At 39.6% G+C, this 21,656-nt stretch overlaps 1 protein-coding gene across 4 annotated transcripts in view; it reads left to right on the top strand.

The window, feature by feature from the left end:
• LRBA (LPS responsive beige-like anchor protein) overlaps nucleotides 1-21,656 on the top strand; it is a 359,890-nt gene that overhangs the window by 128,076 nt on the left and 210,158 nt on the right. For all 4 annotated transcript variants that reach the window (XR_014223382.1, XM_082237533.1, XM_082237532.1 and 1 more), the window contains exon 36: nucleotides 2,083-2,191. Coding sequence is in view for 3 of the 4 variants with exons in the window: in XM_082237533.1 (XP_082093659.1) it covers nucleotides 2,083-2,191 (109 nt within the window). In the remaining variant the exon portion in view is untranslated. The remainder of the gene's footprint in view (nucleotides 1-2,082; nucleotides 2,192-21,656) is intronic.

Below are 21,656 nucleotides of genomic sequence, written 5' to 3'. Positions count from 1 at the left end.
ATTTTTAGAAGTTTGGCTTTTATTGCTTTGAGTTCTGTTTGATCATCTCTGCATGCATTTAAATATCTTTGTGCAAATTGGGAACATCTGCGTTAGTAAACTTAATAGAAAATCTCAGGTGATTTGCAGATGACTAAGGCTCTTGCTTTTCAGCTAATGTAAGTCCAGCTCACTTCAATGAGGCCTGTATCAGTAAAGTGCTTTAAGTATCAGATTGTAGTGTTAAGGTTTTGCAAGGGCATGTCAGCATCTTTAAACAGAAAAGAGTTAATGTTTTCGATATTTAAAATGAAAACCAGAGACAGCTATTTCAGCTTCAGTATTATCTAGGAAACTTCAAGTACTGGTTGTCAGTAAAGTAAGCCTGTGCCAGAAAATCCTGTTGCTGTTTGCCTGTGGTTTCCATACATTTGCACTGATTCCATTTCCAGCTACCATCCTTTCTTCAAAGAATATCAGTGGAATATGGGCTCAGTTTTTATGTATAGCCTGCATTTGGTTAACTGTGCTTGCTTATTATCAAATTGAGCTTCATAACTAAGTTTTTTATGGAATACAGTGTACTGTATTGGTAGAGGTGTATTTTAGCTTTAAATATTAAGATTCATCAATAGTGTGTCGTATTGGTGGTGATTTAAATCAATGCCTGATAGAAAGTTCTGTTTTTGTTTCAATATGAGAATCATTCTGTTGCATGCTGATCAAATTTGCAGATGACACCAAACTGGGAGGGATGGCTAACACCCCAGAGGACAGGATCACACTTCAAAACGACCTTGACAGATTAGAGAACTGGGCAAAAACAAACAAGATGAATTTTAACAGGGAGAAATGTAAAGTATTGCACTTGGGCAAAAAAAATGAGAGGCACAAATACAAGATGGGTGACACCTGGCTTGAGAGCAGTACATGTGAAAAGGATCTAGGAGTCTTGGTTGACCACAAACTTGACATGAGCCAACAGTGTGACGCGGCAGCTAAAAAAGCCAATGCAATTCTGGGCTGCATCAATAGGAGTATAGCATCTAGATCAAGGGAAGTAATAGTGCCACTGTATTCTGCTCTGGTCTGACCTCACCTGGAGTACTGTGTCCAGTTCTGGGCACCACAATTCAAGAAGGACACTGACAAACTGGAACGTGTCCAGAGGAGGGCAACCAAAATGGTCAAAGGCCTGGAAATGATGCCTTATGAGGAACGGCTAAGGGAGCTAGGCATGTTTAGCCTGGAGAAGATGAGGTTAAGGGGTGATATGATAGCCATGTTCAAATATATAAAAGGATGTCACATAGAGGAGGGAGAAAGGTTGTTTTCTGCTGCTCCAGAGAAGCGGACACGGAGCAATGGATCCAAACTACAAGAAAGAAGTTTCCACCTAAACATTAGGAAGAACTTCCTGACAGTAAGAGCCGTTCGACAGTGGAATTTGCTGCCAAGGAGTGTGGTGGAGTCTCCTACTTTGGAGGTCTTTAAGCAGAGGCTTGACAATCATATGTCAGGAGTGCTCTGATGGTGTTTCCTGCTTGGCAGGGGGTTGGACTCGATGGCCCTTGTGGTCTCTTCCAACTCTATGATTCTATGATTCTATGCATGCATGGTAGTCACCATTCATTTAAATAGTAGCCATTCATTTCAATGGAAGGACCCACTCTACTCTAATGTATGCAAATTGGAGTCAGACTTACTTAAATGGAAACCCAACTTCAGAAGAAGGCTTATTCTCAGGACCACAGCAGGTGAGAAAAAGGGTTTAAATTTAAATTCCATTTCAGGTCTTAATTCGTTCTGAACCTATTAATGATCAACCCTTCCAGCTGTTTTTATTTACATTTTTAGAAACCGGCATTTTGATGCAAGAGGTGTTCATCAAGTATATTTTGGGTCACAACTCCCTCTCTCAAAATTAATGACTAAGTACTTCCAGGTGGTGCAGTTCCATGCTTGTGTCTGAACATCTGTTCCTGGATTTGGACATCGGTGTTTTTACTGAAAATGCTTTAAAACCTTTGGTTGGTTGGTTGGTTGGTTGTTTTTTTGAAATCCATCATTACCAATTTGTCCCAAATTTCTTTCTGTTTACAGATTGCTGAGCCAAACAATGAAGGATCATCTGGTGAGAGTTGCAAATGAAGCAGAATTTATCTTGAGCAGACAAAGAGCTGAAGATATTCACAGGCATGCTGAATTTGAGGCAAGTCCCAAACCTTACACAATGCACTGGTATTTCATTCATACATAGTAGAGTAGTAAACTGAAACATAGGTACCACAGCTATGCCAGATTAAAAATGTAAACACACCAGGTGCCCATGAAGTTGTGTCTTTAAAATTCCTGAACGTGTTGACCTGTAAATAGTACACAGAAGCTCTGAAGCACCTATTCTCTTGGATCTAGAGATCTTTCACAAATAGAAAAGCACTTCCACTTGTGCAAGGCAACCCTACTGAATTCCTTCAATTCCCAGGTCCTTCTGCTTCTCTGTGCACATCCAGAGAGTTCCCTGACCCTCAGGAGCAGCTATGGGGAGAGGAGGGAACTTTTAGTGGGGTGGAAGAGACAAGAAGGACCCATTATGTGATTGGAGTTCTGCTGTATCTTCTCTGGATCCAGCCCACTTCTTTTACTTGTTGTAAACAGGGCTGCTGGTTGGAGAATAGGGATAAAATTGGGATGATTTACAATTTTGTATTTTCACATTCATAATTGACAACGATGTTCATCCAGTATAACATCTGGTATAATATTGATAAAAGGCTAACTTTAATAAAGCTGTGTGCTGTTTGTATACTTAAATTGAACTGTGCATTATTTTTATTAATGAAATATTCTTTGGTAATTGCACTTCCCTCTGAGTCATCAGAACAAAACAAAAAAATACTTTTAGGCAAACTTCTACTTTTCTTTTTCCTTGAAGTCACTTGCGTGATTGTAGTTTGTTTAGTCTTCTTTTGGATAGGTTTGAGCTCCTACACTCTTGCTACTTAGAACACTCTCATTTTCCAAACCATTCTGACTGATTTTTTTTGCACCAGCCCCTTCATTTGGTCAAATAGGTATAATATTTTATGGAAGTCTGTTTAGTCCAGTGCATTCTAGCACTGGTCTCATGGATGTTTCACACACAATTGTTGCTGCACACATACAAATTATTTCCCTCTTTATGCATCCCATGACCACATTATCCTTTTTGACGTAGCATTGCAAATGGATCTTATGAACTATAACCTTACCAGTATGATTCCTTAATCCTCTCGTGCTTATGGTTTTCAAAGATATTGTCCCTGACTGTCCTTGTTGATGTGGATTATGTTCTTTAGTCTCCTCTCCACTCCTCTACTGGAATCTTAAGTACTTGATAAAAACAACATGTCGTTGGAATTAAACTTACTGGTCTATCTAGATCAGGCTGCTCTTTGTATAAATTTACTCTCTAGCAATCTTTTAGCCATTTCAAAATAAAACGATTGACAGAGTAGAGCTGCTTTTGCACAATATCTTTAGTGGGTACTGGCAGGGTAAAAGAACCTTGCCAGAGTTTGCAGCTTGTACAGAACTGGCAATCAATAAGAAGAGTGGAGCAGCTAAGCTACTAATTTGGATCTAGAGTTAGCTGCTTCCGAATCATCATATTTGTAAAGATCACATTTTAGATTTAGTAATTGCTACCATTTCTGTCAACCATTTCAGCATTAAAAAGCAAACAAACGTGCCTTTGATTTTCTGGGGAAACCTAGTACAAATGTGTATTTGTTTCACACAATGACTTTTGGACAAATAAACGCCTGAGTGGCTTTCACACAAATAAATCCTTAGTCTGTTCTGTAATAGTATTTCAATTGCCAGTGGCTCATAAAAATGTAGCCATGGAAATATTACCGCCTCCAACCAAATATTTACATGTATGAATATACTGCAAACAAACTCTAAAAAGTTATTTTTTTGCTAAAGTAGTAACAAAAAAGTATATTTTTTATAAACCCAAACTAAATAAAAATAAGGGATAATTTATTATTGAGGGACAATGAATTACATTGACATGTATTTTGAATTTATTGGATTACTATGGCCTCCCGACCAGTTCAATACTGAACAATAAAGAAATACCTCATAAAAAACTAGTTTTTTATTGGATTCTCCTAAGAACTAATTTTATTTTTGTTTTGCAGCTTTCTTTTACAAATGAAACATTGAGGATTTTCCTTATATATTAACACATAAACATTTGTTTTAAAATGCGTAAGAAGTGGAAAGTTTATTTTCCTGGACAGTGGTAATGTTTCTAAAGGTCATCTCTGTGGGTCTCAGGATTCATGCTGTGCATTGTTTAATAAGCTGTCTGTACTTCATCTAGACCTAGTTACCCACTCCTGCAAACAGAGATGTTGTCAGATATCTACATTGTCATTTTGTGCTAGTGAAATAGCAGGCAGGTTTCATTTGTTACATCAAAAAATGAAGGGTTGGTAGACGGTCCTGTGGAGACGAAATATACATCTTTTTTAGTTCATTGCCTGATAATCATTGGAGTCTGACAAAGGTGACAACTTATACGCTGGTTTTATGCAGATGCACCATGAATGACATGGCCTCATTGATTAGGTGAATTGCTCTTCTTTTCCTGCTGCTAACATACCCCTCTGCCCTTTAACCGCACTTTTTTCACATAAGAATAGCTAAATCATGGGAATTTTTTTTTACTGCATTTCAAAATGCTGCCTCTGTCAGAACTGACCACAATTTTTTATTTCTCTGTGTGTTTCTTACGTCTTTGAACTGTCTTCAGGCAGGTGTTGGTTGACACTTCTTGATCTGATGTTGCCTTGACTCTGTTATATCTCAGTGTGATGGCTGAAGGGATTTAATTCACATAATCTTGAACTTAAACAGAAGCTAGACTGCAGAAAAGACAGCACTTCTGTTATACCTATCAGAACTGGAGGAGGCAGTCATAGTTTTCTCTATTGACCAAGGCATGTTGCTCTTGAACTCATAAGATATCCATATGTTTCAGCAGAAATTAGTTTTGGAAAGAGAAGCATTATGCTGCTTGGGGAAAAAAAATGTGTGAAGGAATAGATAGGAGTTAAGACTCATTCATGAACATAACATGAATCCAAATGTAGTAGAATTATTCAGATGGGTGCAGAAAACAAACTATAACCAAAACCACGAGGTGATTTGCTGTAACGCTGCCACACTTCAGAGCAAGTTAATTCTGTTATCAAATCACGCAAACATAAGGGAACATGTTCACACATAACAATAAATTGTGATTTAACTCTTAGTACTGCTGTTTAAAATGCCCTGAAGAAAATGTTGGAATAAAAAGTGAGATTAATTTTTATATTAAAGCACAAAACAGCACACAGTATGCATTTAGATCATCATTTTCATAATAAGTACAAGACTATATCTTTTTAAAATATCTATCTTCTAAAGAATGAAACCAACACCTGAAGAATCTGAAGGCAGCCCTGTATAGGGAAGCCTTTCAAAGTGTAATGTTTTATTATGTTTTATATATTGTGGAAGCTGTTCATAGTTGCTGGGGCAACCCAGTCAGATAGGTGGGGTACAAATAATAAAAATATTATTCTTCTTATTATTACTCCATTTAAGCATTGACAAAGAGAAAGGGCAGAACTTTGGTTTTTTGTCTGAGCTGATTTTTCTCAATGCCCACACAATCCTACTGCATGCAGGGATCCTTTGATAGTGGGTGCAATAGACTTATGAGCATTGCACAATTAATTTGGAATGAGCAATGTTTTTTACGACTTCCCAGGGCTAAATCTGGAGTGACCTGAACCTGATTTTTATTATTATTTAAAGGGAAGTCTACTAAATATTCATAGATACTGTGAATGCTTATAGGTGCCATAAATACAACGTATTCTTTCAGGGTTTTCTGTGAACTTCTCCTGCAAAAATGGGGTGATGATACCACTGCCGTAACCTCTTAAAAGTAAATGGTAAACATGTGTACTGGAAAATAGGTGTAGCACCATGTCACTTTTAGCAGGGGGGAAATTGTGAAGCACCCCAAACAGAAATGGGTCTGAATCCCTGGCAGTGTCCCTTCAAGTAATATGCGTTTGTTAATAACAGTCTGCATGCATTTTGGATTATGTGTTTGAGCACTAGCTGTTGGTGGTTTTATTAGGAGCTCTGAAAATCAGTGATACAGTGATTTGCACATCAGTTTTGGCACTTGTTGTCTACACTGACCGTCAGTGGCCCTCTAAGGTTTCAGGCTGGTCATTCTACCTGGGACCTTCCGCATGCAAAGTGGATGCTTAATAGTCCCAACTGTGATATATGCAAGAGTGATTAAGAGACAAGCATAAGAATGTTAAATATAAAGTGATGAACAAAGAAAATATAAGTGTGAATAAAATGTTTTTCATTTTATACTGCTTTGTTTGGATGTTTATGGCTTGTGACTGGCCAGTCAGTTTCTCAGTAGTATAAACAGCTATTCTTCAAAATGCAGCATGTTTTACACACACACACACACACACACACACAGAGAGAGAGAGAGAGAGAGAGAGAGAGAGAGACGCAGGTTACAGTTTTTGTGGTTTATAAGTAAGGCATGCATCGTTTCCTTTTTGTTGTGATGTCTTTACTTAAATTATGCATTTGCCGCAAATTGCAATAGTCTTACGTTCTGATTATTAGCAGTTTGTCAATATAACTGGGATATTCATTGGATTCTTCTTTGTTGTAAATCATATTAGGCAGCTAACTTCTCTGCATGATTGCCCTTCAATAATTAAATCTAGCATTTCCAGCTGCTGTAAAATTTGTTGCCCTTTTCCCTTCAGTTATGTTTCTTCATGCGTATTAGTTGGACTTCTCTATAGCCCTAATTTTCACCCTGTGCCAATTTATAGGCTATAGTTAAGCAGCAATAAGCTGTTCATGTTTTGGTTTATGGCTTATGTTGAATACGAATGTAAATGTAGTCATGCCTTGCTCAAAAGATACAGGTAGTTTCTAGCTTATTTCACGTGTCCTCCTTTGCAAAAATAAAATAAAATAATGCGTTCTGTGAGTTTTCCCTTTCCTTATAGCTAAGCATCAGATATGCTTTATCTATTAAATCTTAGCTTTTGAGTAGCTTTGAGAAACATTTCCTGTATTGTGTTTACTCACATGAACATGTTTGAACTCTCTCTTTTTTAAAAAAAAGAAGGCAAAATGATTAAGACAATAATCATAGGAACAGTTTATTAGGAGCAACCAATCCTGGAAATCAGCCCTAAGCCATTACTCCTTCTTACAGCCTTAGTAATACAACCATCACATAGCTGTGAGGTACGATAGACACAGGCCATAATTTGGGCCAGGCAGAGGTGCCAACAGGATTTCCTGGGCTGGGTATACTGTATGTGGATCAGGCCCCTCCCAGATCTACATATATATATATGTATGTTAATGTATGTATAATAGCATACATAATATACGTGTGTCAATATATGTATTAACATATATTAACCTAGCTTATCTCACAGAGATGCTGCAAATATAAAAGGGGGAAAGAGAGGGAAACATGCACAATGTTTAGCTCCTGAGTGGAAAAGCAAAATAGAAATATATGTTACGCATATATGTTGCACATAGGTAAAGTATGGAATCAGCTCGCATGGGAGACAGTGATGACCTCTGAAGAGGATTCAACAAATTTATGGAGGCCAAGGCTATCAATAGCAAGATACCACTTTGATTCATCTTACAACTTCCCTATCCTTCCCCTTTCTATATTTAGCTCGTTTGTGCATCTAAGGAATGAGGGTGGCTAAGAGGATGCTGCTTTTTCAGCCATACTAGACTAGTGCAGAATGTCAGCAGATTCATTTTTAAAGTTTGTTTCCATACAATAAGATGTAAATAGGAGAAAACATACACTATTGGCTTGGGGGGGGGATATGGAATTAAAAGGTGGGAAATAAGAGGTATTTCTTGAGATAATTTATGTGCTCTCTGTGTTTGTGTATTATGCATGTAGAACAATTGCAAGTGAGGCTTCCAGACATCTGGAGAAATCTCTGCCCCTAAACTGTAGGGCTGCACTGACTTTATTATTATTCAGTTTGCAAAAAAGAAAGGGGGGGAAGCATTTCATCTTAACATGTTGTGTTAAGGGTTTTCCATGTTTACTCAAGCTCCAAATTGCAACTGTTAAGGGCAATGTAGATACTGGTATGGTACCCAGTGATAATTCAGGCTTCCCCACTATTTGGAGCTGGATGGCTGTTAACAGCTGAAGAGTGAGCAGTGCATCAGGCATAATATATTAGCTGCGTAGGTAAGGAGTGTTTGGGGAAGTTGCACACGAAGAAATTCTGACTGGAAATTCACCACACATTGCTGTGGTGGGGGAAAGACATTGCATTTTATTGAAGCATCAGGCAGAAATTCGTATCTGTTTACATCCCTGCTAAATATAGACACTAGCTGGGGGTGCAGTTTGGCTTGGTTGCCCACTTGCTAATCCAGAGGCTTTTTAATTTATATCCCTCCCCTTGCCTTTCAAACTGTTTTTGCTCATCTGTAATTTCTTCTCTGCCTCTCCTTTCACACTTAAAAGGTAAAGGTAAAGGGACCCCTGACCATTAGGTCCAGTTGTGACCGACTCTGGGGTTGCGGCGGCGCTCATGTCGCTTTATTGGCCGAGGGAGCCGGTGTACAGCTTCCGGGTCATGTGGCCAGCATGACTAAGCCGCTTCTGGTGAACCAGAGCAGCACACGGAAACACCGTTTACCTTCCCGCCAGAGTGGTACCTATTTATCTACTTGCACTTTGATGTGCTTTCAAACTGCTAGGTTGGCAGAACCTTTCACACTTAATTTGTATCTTATCCCTTGCACCCAAACTGCCACATTCTTTCATTTTTCCTATAACGTTAATGTCAAATTATTATTGGTTTTACTTTATAAAATTATCTTTTACCTCTTTCTGACTTCCATCAGCATCTTCTCTCTGCCTTTTCCCGAGATGCGGGATACCTTCCTCACTTGTGTATCCTCCCCAGATTTTTCTGACTTCAGCCACCTTACAGGAAGATGCTGGTGCTGGTAATCAGGTCCAACCAAAAGGCTATAGCTCAGCCCGGGGGATCAGCTGAACCCCTTTGCGCTCTACTGAATCTTCTCTCACAACAGGTTCATACTGAGCATATGAGGGAGGAATCCTTATGAATTCTCATTCCCTACAAATATGACTTTTTAATTTAGCTGGTTTGTGAAATTCAAGAAAAACTACAAACATGTTACATGGCTATTAGGAAAAAAAGGACATGGTAGATGTTCCCCTTGAGCTCATATGTCAAACTCTTATCCAAAGGTGAAATTATAATCTCCCCACACTCTACAAGTTATACATTTGATGCATAACTGATGTAGTGCTTACACATGAAGGTAAAGGCCATGAACAGACTAGCTACTTTCTTGTTAAGTTTCGCAGGAATTAATAAAAATACTATTTAAAAGATGGAATTGGAAAAAATAAAGACATTGCTGGATTTGGATCAGTGTAATTCAAAAAAGACTAATGGGTTGTTTTAAAAAGGATGACAGTGTTTGGCGAAGCAGGATGACGTTATAGTAAAGACTTCCTTTTGTAAAAGATCTTCTGCTTTAAATTCTGAAGAAGCTAGTAATGGTTATGCTTTTTATGTAATAATTTTCATATGTTGTTAGCTACTAACTATGAAGAAAGTATATTTTAATTATGCTCAACAACATTTTCAGCATTATTTTTTTAAAACTGGGATAATCTTGTAACAGTACAATGGGGGTCGGTGAGATGCTTTGTTTTTCAGCTGAATAATAATTTTAAAATACAATAAAGTTTAGCATTCCCTGCCAAAACTGAGCCAGGCCAATGTTTAAGTAGGAAGATAGGGGTTTATTCAAGATATATGTATGGGCACAACTAGATGTTACATAATCTGGATCTCCCTTCCTGATTTCTGTTATTTTGGTTTACTTTAAGCAATTTGCATCCTGCCCTTCAAAAACTTTTTTAAAAAAATTTGGCCTTAAATCATACTAAGATTAAATCAATGGAAACCAGCAACAGTAAGACTGGAATTCTATAGGATATTTCAGATCTCCTCCTCTGAGGTCAGAAAGAGAGGTCTTCCATTGGAGAGGAAGATATGACTCCACAATACTCCTTCTACCTCCAGAAACATCTGCATCCTTTGCCTTACCCAACACAAGAGTTTTGTTTGTAGATTCAAAGTGGAATAGCATTCCCAGTTACCCTCTTGGTGTGTGTATGGCATTGTGTTTTCCCCTTATCATTGGAAACAATGGAAGACAGTGGGAGGGAAATTGAATGGCTCTCTCTCACCCACAGCCTGAAATGGACAAATGTGGATGGAAGTTCATTAAAGTAAAGGTAAAGGGACCCCTGACCATTAGGTCCAGTCGTGACCGACTCTGGGGTTGCAGCGCTCATCTCGCTTTATTGGCCGAGGGAGTTTGCATACAGCTTCTGGGTCATGTGGCCAGCATGACTAAGCCGCTTCTGGCGAACCAGAGCAGCGCATGGAAATGCCGTTTACCTTCCCGCTGCAGCGGTACCTATTTATCTACTTGCACTGGCGTGCTTTCAAACTGCTAGGTTGGCAGGAGCTGGAACCGAGCAACGGGAGCTCACCCTGTCGCGGGGATTCGAACGGCCGATCTTCTGCCCGGCAAGTCCTAGGCTCTGTGGTTCATCCACCTTCAGTTCTCCCTCCCTCCCTCCCTCTTTGGATTGATCTGTAGAAATGTATAGTAAAATAGTAAGTAAGAGCAGCATAAAACCAATTTATCAAGTAAAACTATTAAAAGGCCTGGGTTTTGAGATGAAGTAAATAACTTTGCAAGATGTTAACATTTTTTTTTGGGAGGGAGGGTTGCATCAGATCATGATTATTATATTGCTGGGGGAGGGCCCAGCTGCTCCTTGCCCAGCATACTTTCCTCTACAGAGCAAATTGCAACTTGAGGAGAGGGGAAAACAGCACAGGTCAGAAGAACCAAGACTCTGATCTGATGCAAGGATGCAAGGGAGCACAGGATATGCAAAGATGCAGCTGTAGAAACTGGTAATCTTTGCCAGCTGCTATTAACTTCTTCAAAAGCAAAACAGGGGATATCCATAAATTCTGTATATCTCCCATATAACTTTTAGCTGAACTCTAAGAACAATTTCTCATTAGTGGAGATCTGTGTGAGTGAACAGTGATGTGTCTCACAGTGTTCAGGGCCCCTGGAATATTTGAGAGGGATCCAAAAATGAGACATGCTTAATGCATCTTCTGTTATGTCCATGTAAAATCCTTCAGAGTATTGCTGGCAAGTGATCAATCTATCGCATTTGAATTCTCCCCTTCCAGTCAGGAGCTTGGTGTGGCACTAAGTTATCCCACTTTATTCTCACTGCGGGACTGTGAGTTTTGGAGGATAAAAGAGTTCCTGGCTCATGGCCACTTGGTGAGCTTCATGGGAATTTGAACCCTTTCCCAGTTTAGTTCCAACAACTCTCTCTGCAACACTGCACACTTCTTGTATGATGTAAATGTACGTTTAGTGCAGATACAGCAGCATGGCTGATGTCTGAGGTTGAATAGTCCTCTTCACAGAATAAGAAAGAGAAGGAACATTGTTGGTACTGTTCTTCCTTGATCTATGTGTCTGGGTTGTTGGCTTGCTGCTGAGAAATAACTGTTCCATATTAAGTTGTCTGTAAGCAAGAATAAATTTTCCTGTGGGAGATAATTGATAAATCTTAATAGATTTCTCATTTTTTTCCTGCTCCATTATCAAAGCGCTGGTAGAATTTTAGCTATAGGTGATCATAGGGAGTGACCTAAATTGAGTTAGCCGGTTCTGTGATCATACCTTGCCTCTGTGCTTTGTATCACTACACAGCTATACTATGGCGGCCCCAAATTTATCTAGTATGGACTGGTTAAGGACCTATAAGAAAGAATCCAAAGAGTAGTTCTAGCAGGGGCATAAAGTTGTAACAAACCTTTAATTAATTAGAGCCTATTTTCTAATGTTCACTTGTCCTAAAGTCTAATTTGTGTCAAAATCTTGCCCATTCCGAACCAAGAGAGACCTCCTGTGTGGAAAAGTCCTGGGGCCTTACAGAGAATCACAGTACAGATAAAAACCCGAAGGAACCCTCAAATGTCCTAAGGTAGTGGAGTGCTTCATGTCATGCATGTCTCACCTGAGCCACCTGATCATAGTCCAAGCCCTGAGTCTCAAATATCATCCTACACTCAAGCCCAGAGTTGGCATAGGTGTGCCTGCCTGCCTGCCTGCCTGCCTGCCTGCCTACAGGGTCTATGTATGACTAGAGGTCTCCTTAGACGCAAGGCCTTTTTGGGAGGAGGGAAAAGACTCCACTGTGAATAGCATCCCAGCAGATGACCAGGAAGACGAGGAGCTAGCAGTGAGATTTAAGTCTTTCTGTCGCCTCTGGAGCCTTGCTAGATTAAAAGCTTCTTGTTGAGCTCATAGCCTCCAGCTCCAGAACTTACACAGCTCTGGAACTCCCTACTTGGCCCCAGCTCCCTCATTTGGTGCTAATCATGGACAGTTTGTTTAAGCACCATCGTTATATTGAACAATAGCTTGGGCATGGTGACTGGTAGGAAGAGAAGGAATGTAGGAAAAGAAACTATTAAAAGTAGGGCAACGTACTGTGCTAGATTTGAGTGTGATCACGGGTATTTTACTGGCACAGGCTACTAGATTGTACATCAGCAGTTTCCTCCCCGTCCTACATTTGCCTTCCTGCAACTGACACTCCACAATTGGCAACCAAGGATAGTTCAAACCTTATCATAAACTGCTGCTGCTTTTATTTCTACTTCTGTTTTCTCAAGGTATGTTTTTAACGTTTCAAGTCTCACTTACCTTAGAATTGCAAAAGGGCATTCTTAGATTGAAGCATTCTTAACTAACCTTTTAATCTAAAAGAGTAGCGTTGCCTGCCAATACAAAGCCCTTCATGGCTTGGGACCTAGGTATTTGTAGAAATGTCTTTCCCATTATCTGCCAACCCATGCCGTAAGATTTTCTGATGGTTCCGTTGTCAGCCATGGTCAGTTATGTGATGATGCAGTGCAAGTCCCTCTCTGTTACGACACCCCACTTGTGGAATTCCTTCTTTTGTAGGTACAATTGTCCCCCTTGCTGGCATCTGTTTGACATCAGCTGAAGACATCTCTGTATCTTTTGGTTTTGGTGGACAGGTGTTGTTGGTTGTTCTGTTAGCTATAGCCGCTGAATTTGCATAAGAATCACCGTATTAGTAGGTGTGTGGTTTTAATGTTGATGTTTTGATACATGTATTAATGTTTTACACCTCCTTGGGAACCTTTGCTGAAGGGAGGTTCAAAAATGTAATAAATAATAATTGCAAAAAATACATCCACAGTTATAAACCACAATACATTTAAGCATGGTTTTGAATTAAACATGAAGTATACATGCTAGTCTTAACCAATTGTGCAAATGTAATTGGAAGGAACACTTTCATTTATAGAAATCTCTAGTAAGTCAGTACAGTACACCTCAAATTATCTTTCAGCTTGAAAGTGCTAATAACAAAATGGCTGTTTAAACAGGTTTTAATTCCAGTCAATGTTTAGTCAGTATTTATAATGCCAAAATTACTAAAAACATAAATATCCTTAGATTCTTCTATCAAGCCATGAAGAAGTGAATTATTGAAAAGATAAAAATAAATTTGTTTGCTTTCTGTCAGAGTTCATATCCACAGCCAACCTTGATAGAAGACCAGAATGATTTAGACAAGTTTGCTTTGGAGATTCATAACATATGCTTGCTGGACAGAATTGAGTTATCTGTGCTCTGGAGAGTAAGTTATTGTAGCAGGAGCTGACAGAGATGAAGATAACTGAGGGAAATTCAATTACCTTTTAGTGTTTTCCTTCTAATAGGATTCTTAATGTGAAAAAGATCCTTAGATGATGCGCCTCTGTTGCTTGGTGAGATCTACTTTGATACGTGCCTCCAGAATAAAGTGAACTCTCCTTTCTAGGCCTTCATTAGGAATGAAGCATGTGACTGCTTCTTAAATGTTGTATTAGATTTCAGGGATTAGATCAAACATTGTCAGTGGTAGACCACATATTCTTCCTTTAAAAAAGACAACCCAAATCATTATTTTTAAATGCTGCTTTTTAGTTTAGAAAACTATGAAATAAAAGGATTGCATGTACATTTGCTGGTCCTTATCTACCACTATTGTTATGTTGAATCCTTTTGCTAAATACACTTCAACAGTACTTCCTGTATTGAGCAGTGAGACTGAAATTAGTTCTTGTTCAGGTACCTAGGCTCTCTTTGAAAGAAGTACAGTTCTTTTGAATGAAATGTTTGCCACATGTTTGTGAGAACCTAGGTCAAATATATTGTCTTAAATAATATCTGGATGAGATATTTTACAACAGTTTCTTGTTTTTCCTCTTTTCCCTGGCAACAACTGTTTGCTGTTTGAGGCAGCCTGATAAGACTTCAACAATAGCAGTCTTCCTCATATGGACACAGAGAATACAGCAGCAAAGTTAGACCAAAAGTATAGTTTATTTAGGTCCCTGAATCTAGTTGCTAGAAGAGAAAACTGAGAAGGAACATGGTGGCTGGAATGCACTCAGAGGTGTAGGCAACTCATCTTGGCATTAAGACTACCAGAGTATTCATCTCCTTCTGTCTGCCTATGATAATGCCATTCTTAAGAGTGCAAGCATTGTACAGTTATTAGGAAGTTTTTAAAACAATTGCTCAGCTTAAGTAGGGTAGGGGTAAAATTATATGTCTTAACCTTACAGATAGGTAGCCGTGTTGGTCTGCCATAGTCAAAATAAAAAAATTCCTTCCAGTAGCACCTTAAAGACCAACTAAGTTGGTCTTTAAGGTGCTACTGGAAGAAATTTTTTTTATTTTGACATCTTAACCTGTTATCAATATTCTGTTTCTACCTTGCCATGTAGAATCTTTCAACCCACAAGTAATTGTCACAAGTGGCTGTTGTTTTGCACAGGCATTTTGCCGCATCTACCCATGTATGTACAAAGGAGCCATGGCTTAATGTGGCTTTATAAAACATTGCTATCTAATGGTGGGTTGCATGTATACACAGAAGTATATTCTTTGTGAGGAATTTGTAGAGCATACCTTGGCTCTCACTTTATCCAGATCAAAGTATTTTTGGACACGACTGATTTTCTTTTCAGGTTTTGAGCTGTATAAATATGCCTTAGCCCTTGCAGTCAGTTCAAAAAAGAGGATCTTGGGAAAGGTAGCACCATAAGAAAGTATATTCCTTTCAATGTTCTAGCTTTACTGATTTGATGAAAGCATGATGTACTGTGAGGGGGCGAAGCAGTTAATATGATTAGCTGTAATTTAGTTATCGTAAACACATTTGCAATCTGATTTTGTAACTGATGTAGTTTTCTTCTTTTGGGTATGGTGTCTGTACTTGAGCAGAAAATAAAAACATCTTAGTTTGTGTAATGGGCCACCGATAACAGTAAACATTTGTGTGTGTGTGTACCTTTCAAAAACAATCTAAAATATTTAGTAAGCACACTCTTTTTTGCAAGAGGGATGTAGTTTTTTAAAGCTTGTGTTTATTTCTGATTTTAAGCTAGAGTAGAGGTCCCCCTCCCTCAATAGGTTTGTTGATTTGTTGTTTCTGTCTGGCCACAAGTTGTAGCTGCTTGTGTATTTTAGAATCCTAATATCATGAAGTTTCTGATTACCTGCCAGCAACTTCTGTTAGTTTTGGGTTGCCTTGTGTGAGCAGAAGAACAATTTTCCATCTAACCTTCCGCTGCCCACTGATTTCCCTCTTCTAACTACAGTCTGCAAGTCCCATCTCCTACCATTCTGGAAATCCTTACCAGCCCTCAGGTAGGTTTTGGGAGAGACAGGAAGCAACAGTGGAGGGGAAGGAATTGGGTTTTTAACATGAGCAGAACTCACCTTCCACTTAGCAGAATCCTTCCTGCTTGAATATTGTTGGCAGTAATCTTTAGCGGTAATTTTGGTCATGGATGTGAAGAAACTTTGTAAGCCTAGTGTCATGTACTCTTTACAACAGAGAAGTAGTAGCTCTGTACAGTGGTACTCGGGTTAAGAACTTAATTCGTTATGGAGGTCCGTTCTTAACCTGAAACTGTTCTTAACCTGAAGCACCACTTTAGCTAATGGGGCTTCCCGCTGCCGCTGTGCCGCTGCTGCACAATTTCTGATCACATCCTGAAGAGTCTGTAACCTGAAGCGTCTGTAACCCAAGGTACCACTGTATTCTGCTCTTTGTGTATGTCATCTTGTTTAAACTCAGTGTTTTATAGTTTTAAGCATACAAATAAACACCAGGAAGGTTCGCTACCGTATTTCCTTTTAATAGCTAAAATATAGCTACAGTACAGCAACAGAAGAAGAATTTATTTTATTATCCCCAGAGGGGTGGCCATATTGCAGGGGGGGAAAGGAGTTTTGTGCTGCTTGATGGACTAACACATTTATTTCGGCATCAGCTTTTGTGGGCTGTCTACTTCATCAGATGAATGATACGACCAACGATACAACCACACCTGACTCATCAGACAGTCACAACTTAAGAATTTCCATCAGCATTTCTCAAACTACACTACCCACCCAAAGAAGGTTGTTGGTGGGGCAGGAAGAGAGAGAGAAATAGATCCACAAGGCTAGACTGGTACTTAGGAACAACCTACTACAGAAGAGAAAAAGACAGAACATTACTTGTCACTTAACGGTTTTCAGCTGAAACCAATGGGACAATGACACTTCCCTCTCACAGACCTTTGATGGTAGGGTGTTTACAGACAGGCCCCAACTAAGACAGCTACTCATCAGCAACTACAGACACATCGTGATATAGCAGAGATATGAACACAGGGACTAACTGCTGCTGCAGACCCAGATAAGAATAAGGATGCCAACTGTGTCCCCATGTCTACTCTGGCACCACTGTTACAAGGCTTCAGTGTGTCATCCACCTTGTCAGGGATCCAGTCACTCGTTCATCTTCCAGTCAACAGTGTGGCTGCAGCTTTTTGAGCCAATTGAAGTTTCTGAGCATTTTTCAAAGGCAGCTCCACGTAGAGTGTGTTATATGGTAATCCAAACATCCTGCCTGAAGAAGAGTTCTGAAGAACTTGGAAGCTTATTTGCTGTTTTATCACACTTCTGTGACACAAATCTGTCTTGAATGTGTCCTTGAACTGTGATAATTCCTCGTGTGTGTGTAAGGAATGTAGTCTAGTGTACAAAGATTAAGGTATCATCCATTGCTCTGCCTACTTTTGCATCTGGCCCAATCCACTTTTCCCACTCTGCCGCACCCACCGTTAACATGTGGACCCTAGGTGGTGAACCATGAAGTGAAGTGGCCCTCAGGATGAAAAAAAAACCCCCTACTTCAATTTTAGTTGTTCTTAATACAGTCGTACCTTGGAAGTTGAACAGAGTCCATTCCGGAAGTCCATTCGACTTCCAAAACATTCAGAAACCAAAGCGCTGCTTCTGATTGGCTGCAGGAAACTCCTGCAACCAATTGGAAGCTGCGGAAGCCATGCCAGACGTTCAGCTTCTGAAAATCGTTTGAAAACCGGAACACTCACTTCTGGGTTTCGATCATTCAGGAGCCAATTTGTTCGGGAGCCAAGGCGTTCGAGATCCAAGGTATAACTGTATAAGATATTGCCGCAGTATGATTTTTGCATTCTCTTTCTTAGAATTCTACTATTTGTCTCATGGTGCCTTTCTTATGTAGCATCTACCTTTCAGTAAGAAGGACACAGAAAGCAACTGCCTTAAGCACAAATTAAATCTCAAAGGAAGTAGAATAGAGCAATTATTAAACTGAACATGCATTCTTATCTATATGCTTATTTCCTTCTGTTACCTATAGAAAGCATATTCTTATCGTCTTGTAAAAATATTAACCCTCTTTTGACTAGCACCAGTATATCACATTACTGTCCTTTATAGAACTTTCCTTGTACTGATTATAACGCTTCTAATCATGAAATAGTCTTAACACTTTATTTTCTAAAGACCATGGGGTGTGGAGGGGGGGTACTTTTACTATGTTAATAATAACCAGGATTCCCTATATATGGCAAAGCAATGAGACCACAACAGATTTCTGTAACAAATAGCTTTCGAAAAAAGTTAATTTATATGCAGATCCTGAATCTTCAGGTCCGTTAAGGGCTAGATAAATGATGATGATGCAGAGGGCGGAGGCTGCAGGTTGCAGAGATGAAAAGCCAATACATTGTATTCAGTCCATTAAAACAAGAAGAAATAGAAAAGATACCTTGATAAGTGTTCTGCCTGTGTTAACCTTGATGGCTATTATCGGGGGAGGGGAAAGGGGGCATGCTGCTATATCTATTTCATTGGCTTGGGCTTTTTCATGCTGAAAGAAATCAATACTTTGAGTCGTTGGATGACAGAAGCATCACTTCAGAATTGAAGGTGGCTGTCAGACATTGTCATTGGTTGACTTTTGTTTGCTATTGAGGTTTTAAGCTTTCATTTTTCTAAGTCTTATTCAGGAGCTTTGGAAGATTTCCCTGGGTGGCATTTCTAGTTCAGACTTTAAATGGGAGGTTAAAGGTCAAGTGCAAAAGATCTAACAGAAAAACGCAGGAGCTTGTTCCATTTACTAAAATCTGTGGTTCGGATGGGAATTTGCATTTGCAGGTGGTATGTTCTTGTTTCCCCTCAGATTGCTTTTTCTCTTCTTAATGATACCCTTATCGGAAATGGTTAGTAATCATTAGCTTGGATATAGTTTCTTTTTTTAAAAAACAACAACACTCAACTTAGTATTATTCAACGTAGTAACATTACACTATTATTTGTTGTGGAGCTGAAAATAGATGCATACACGGAAACATTTGTTTTCAAACATTTCTCTGTTTCTCTATACTCGGTAATACTTCTAGGAATATCCTAGTAGACTAGAATAATCATTAGTCAAAGGAGAAAATTCCCTTATTTCTCCATCCTTAATTGTTTTTCATACGAATTGTTGTTTCCCTTGATTTTTACCATGTCTTGACTGCTCTTTTTTAACACATTTTATATGGCATTTTATCAGTGCTTATTTTCTGGGGGTACTCAGGGGTATGTAGTACTGTCACCTTTCCCCCCAAATGATAAAGCATGGCACTTACTGTAATAACTTCATTGTGAGCTTTTTCTTCTTATTCTCCTTATAATAAGGTCAATTATACTGTCCTTTTGTTGAACAACCACCAGTTTAATATTGTTGCTATAGTATTAAACACTTGAATACCTTTATAGGAGCTGACTTAGTATAACCAAAAGTTAAATTCCTATTTAAGCTCTGACTTAGTATATGAAAATTAAGCCAATGGACTACTCTCAAAATGCTGGGTTATATTCGGCATCATGTGAGCAAATTGGATGGGACTTTCCCATTCTGTCTGCCTCCCTATGCCACCAAAACTGCTCCAAAGGATCCTGCAACCCTATACAGCAGATTTTGGCAGTGTGCAGTGTGTGTGTGTGTGTGTGTGTGTGTGTGTAAAAGGAAAGTCCCGCTATGCAAGCAAAAGTCTGTTGCATGAGTAGGCTCATACCACTGGATGTCACCCACTATTAACATAAACTCATAACTATTCTTCCTTTGATTAAAGGTACCCCTGCCCGTATGGGCCAGTCTTGACAGACTTAGGGTTGTGCGCCCATCTCACTCAAGAGGCCGGGGGCCAGCACTGTCCGGAGACACTTCCAGGTCACATGGCCAGCGTGACATCGCTGCTCTGGCGAGCCAGAGCCGCACACGGAAACGCCGTTTACCTTCCCGCTAGTAAGCGGTCCCTATTTATCTACTTGCACCCGGAGGTGCTTTCAAACTGCTAGGTTGGCAGGCGCTAGGACCGAACAACGGGAGCGCACCCCGTCGCGGGGATTCGAACCGCCGACCTTTCGATCGGCAAGCCCTAGGTGCTGAGGCTTTTACCCACAGCGCCACCCGCGTCCCTCTTCCTTTGATTACATCTTCTGAAAGTACTAGGGGCTGCTTACCCTGCTCACAGTGCTTGCATATCGCACTGGCTTACCTGGTCTTGATGGGGATAAAGAAGTAGTTAGTTGGTTGGGTGGATGCGCTAGCCTTCCTTGTAATGTGAAACAGTGTGAAACAAATCAAATGGTGCACAGATGCACTGAACAGACAAAATAACATGCATCTTTACACAGCACATAGTTAAACTATGATATTTGTTACTGTAAGATGGCTATCAGCTTGGATGCAGTGTTCAAAACTCCCATTGTTCTAGGGTGCATTTTGTGACAGGGAATTTCATTAGTGCGAGCAGTTTCTGAGCTCTGGGCGCAGTAGTACACCTAAGATTTCAGTTTAAAACTGCAGAGTGGAAGGAAAGGAGGACCTTTTTCTGTCTCCCCCACTTCCAGCTACTGGAGAAGAGAATATAAGGGGGTGGGCAGGGGAAGGACTACACCATGTGAAAAAGGAACATAATATTTTAGCTGCAGTTCATTCATTTTCAGCTTTGTATTCTTGTTATAAAAAAGGGTGCCTAGACATTCCATTGTTGTGCCCATAACCTAGGTTTAAGGTGCCATTTAGATCCTAGCTTTCATATCTCAGTTTCTAACACTGCTTGGATGACTTTAGAAGGGTATCTAAGGTTCTATTGTGCTATGGCTCTTCCACAGTCAAAGGCAGCATGAATGCCAGTCGTGGGGTGGGGGGCAGGGGTCCAGCAGTAGAAGAGGCCAAGTGTTTCATATATGAACCTTCCATTGACCAACACTTGCTTCTTCTTGGTATATGAGAGTTACTGATGCTGGCTTCCTATGCTGTTGTTGTTTTTTTAAAATGTCATGTTTCCAAACCATAAAGTGCTACCAAATAAAATTCTATGTGCATACTTATTTAAGACTTAATTGCATCATCACCAATCCCTTCTTAAAAAGGAACTTGGGTGCATCATGTATTTACAAAATCCTCTAGGGCTGGGGTTGAGAACCCTTTGATCTTCTAGATGTTGGGGACTCCAACTAAAATGAGCCCCAGCTAAGCCAAAGGCTAAGTGTGAACAAGTGGGTATTCATAATAAAAATCACAGCTACTTTGCTGCTCCCTGCATCCTGCTCCTTCTACACCACCAGGAACTAAAACATGATTTGATTAAACTTGATGTCTGAACCTGAACTCATGGTCTGTTTCCCACTGACAAATCACAAATGGTTTGCCAAGAATAAACCTTGACTAGCTTGTCATTTTTCAGAAGCAAGACAAACCATGAGCTTAGGTTCAGGCGAAACACTAACCCAAACTTTGGCTTAACTGTGGGTAGTGTGGTGGTAATGGGACCATGGTAGGAGCAAAACAGCTGTGATTTACCTGCATACTCTCCCCCCATGTTTGTTTATATCTTTTTTTTAGTATAGATATCATGGCAATTTACCTGCATGCTTATGCAATCACACATAGACTTGGTTTGACTTAGTGTCATCTGGGTTTGTATCTTGTTCCAGAAATTCTATGTGGAGAGCCTAGTAACTTTTTATTTGTT

The sequence above is a fragment of the Podarcis vaucheri genome, assembly GCF_965113315.1.
Source record: "Podarcis vaucheri genome assembly, chromosome: 9".
Taxonomy (NCBI): Eukaryota; Metazoa; Chordata; class Lepidosauria; order Squamata; family Lacertidae; genus Podarcis; species Podarcis vaucheri.
This window is presented reverse-complemented; position numbering and strand designations above follow the sequence as displayed.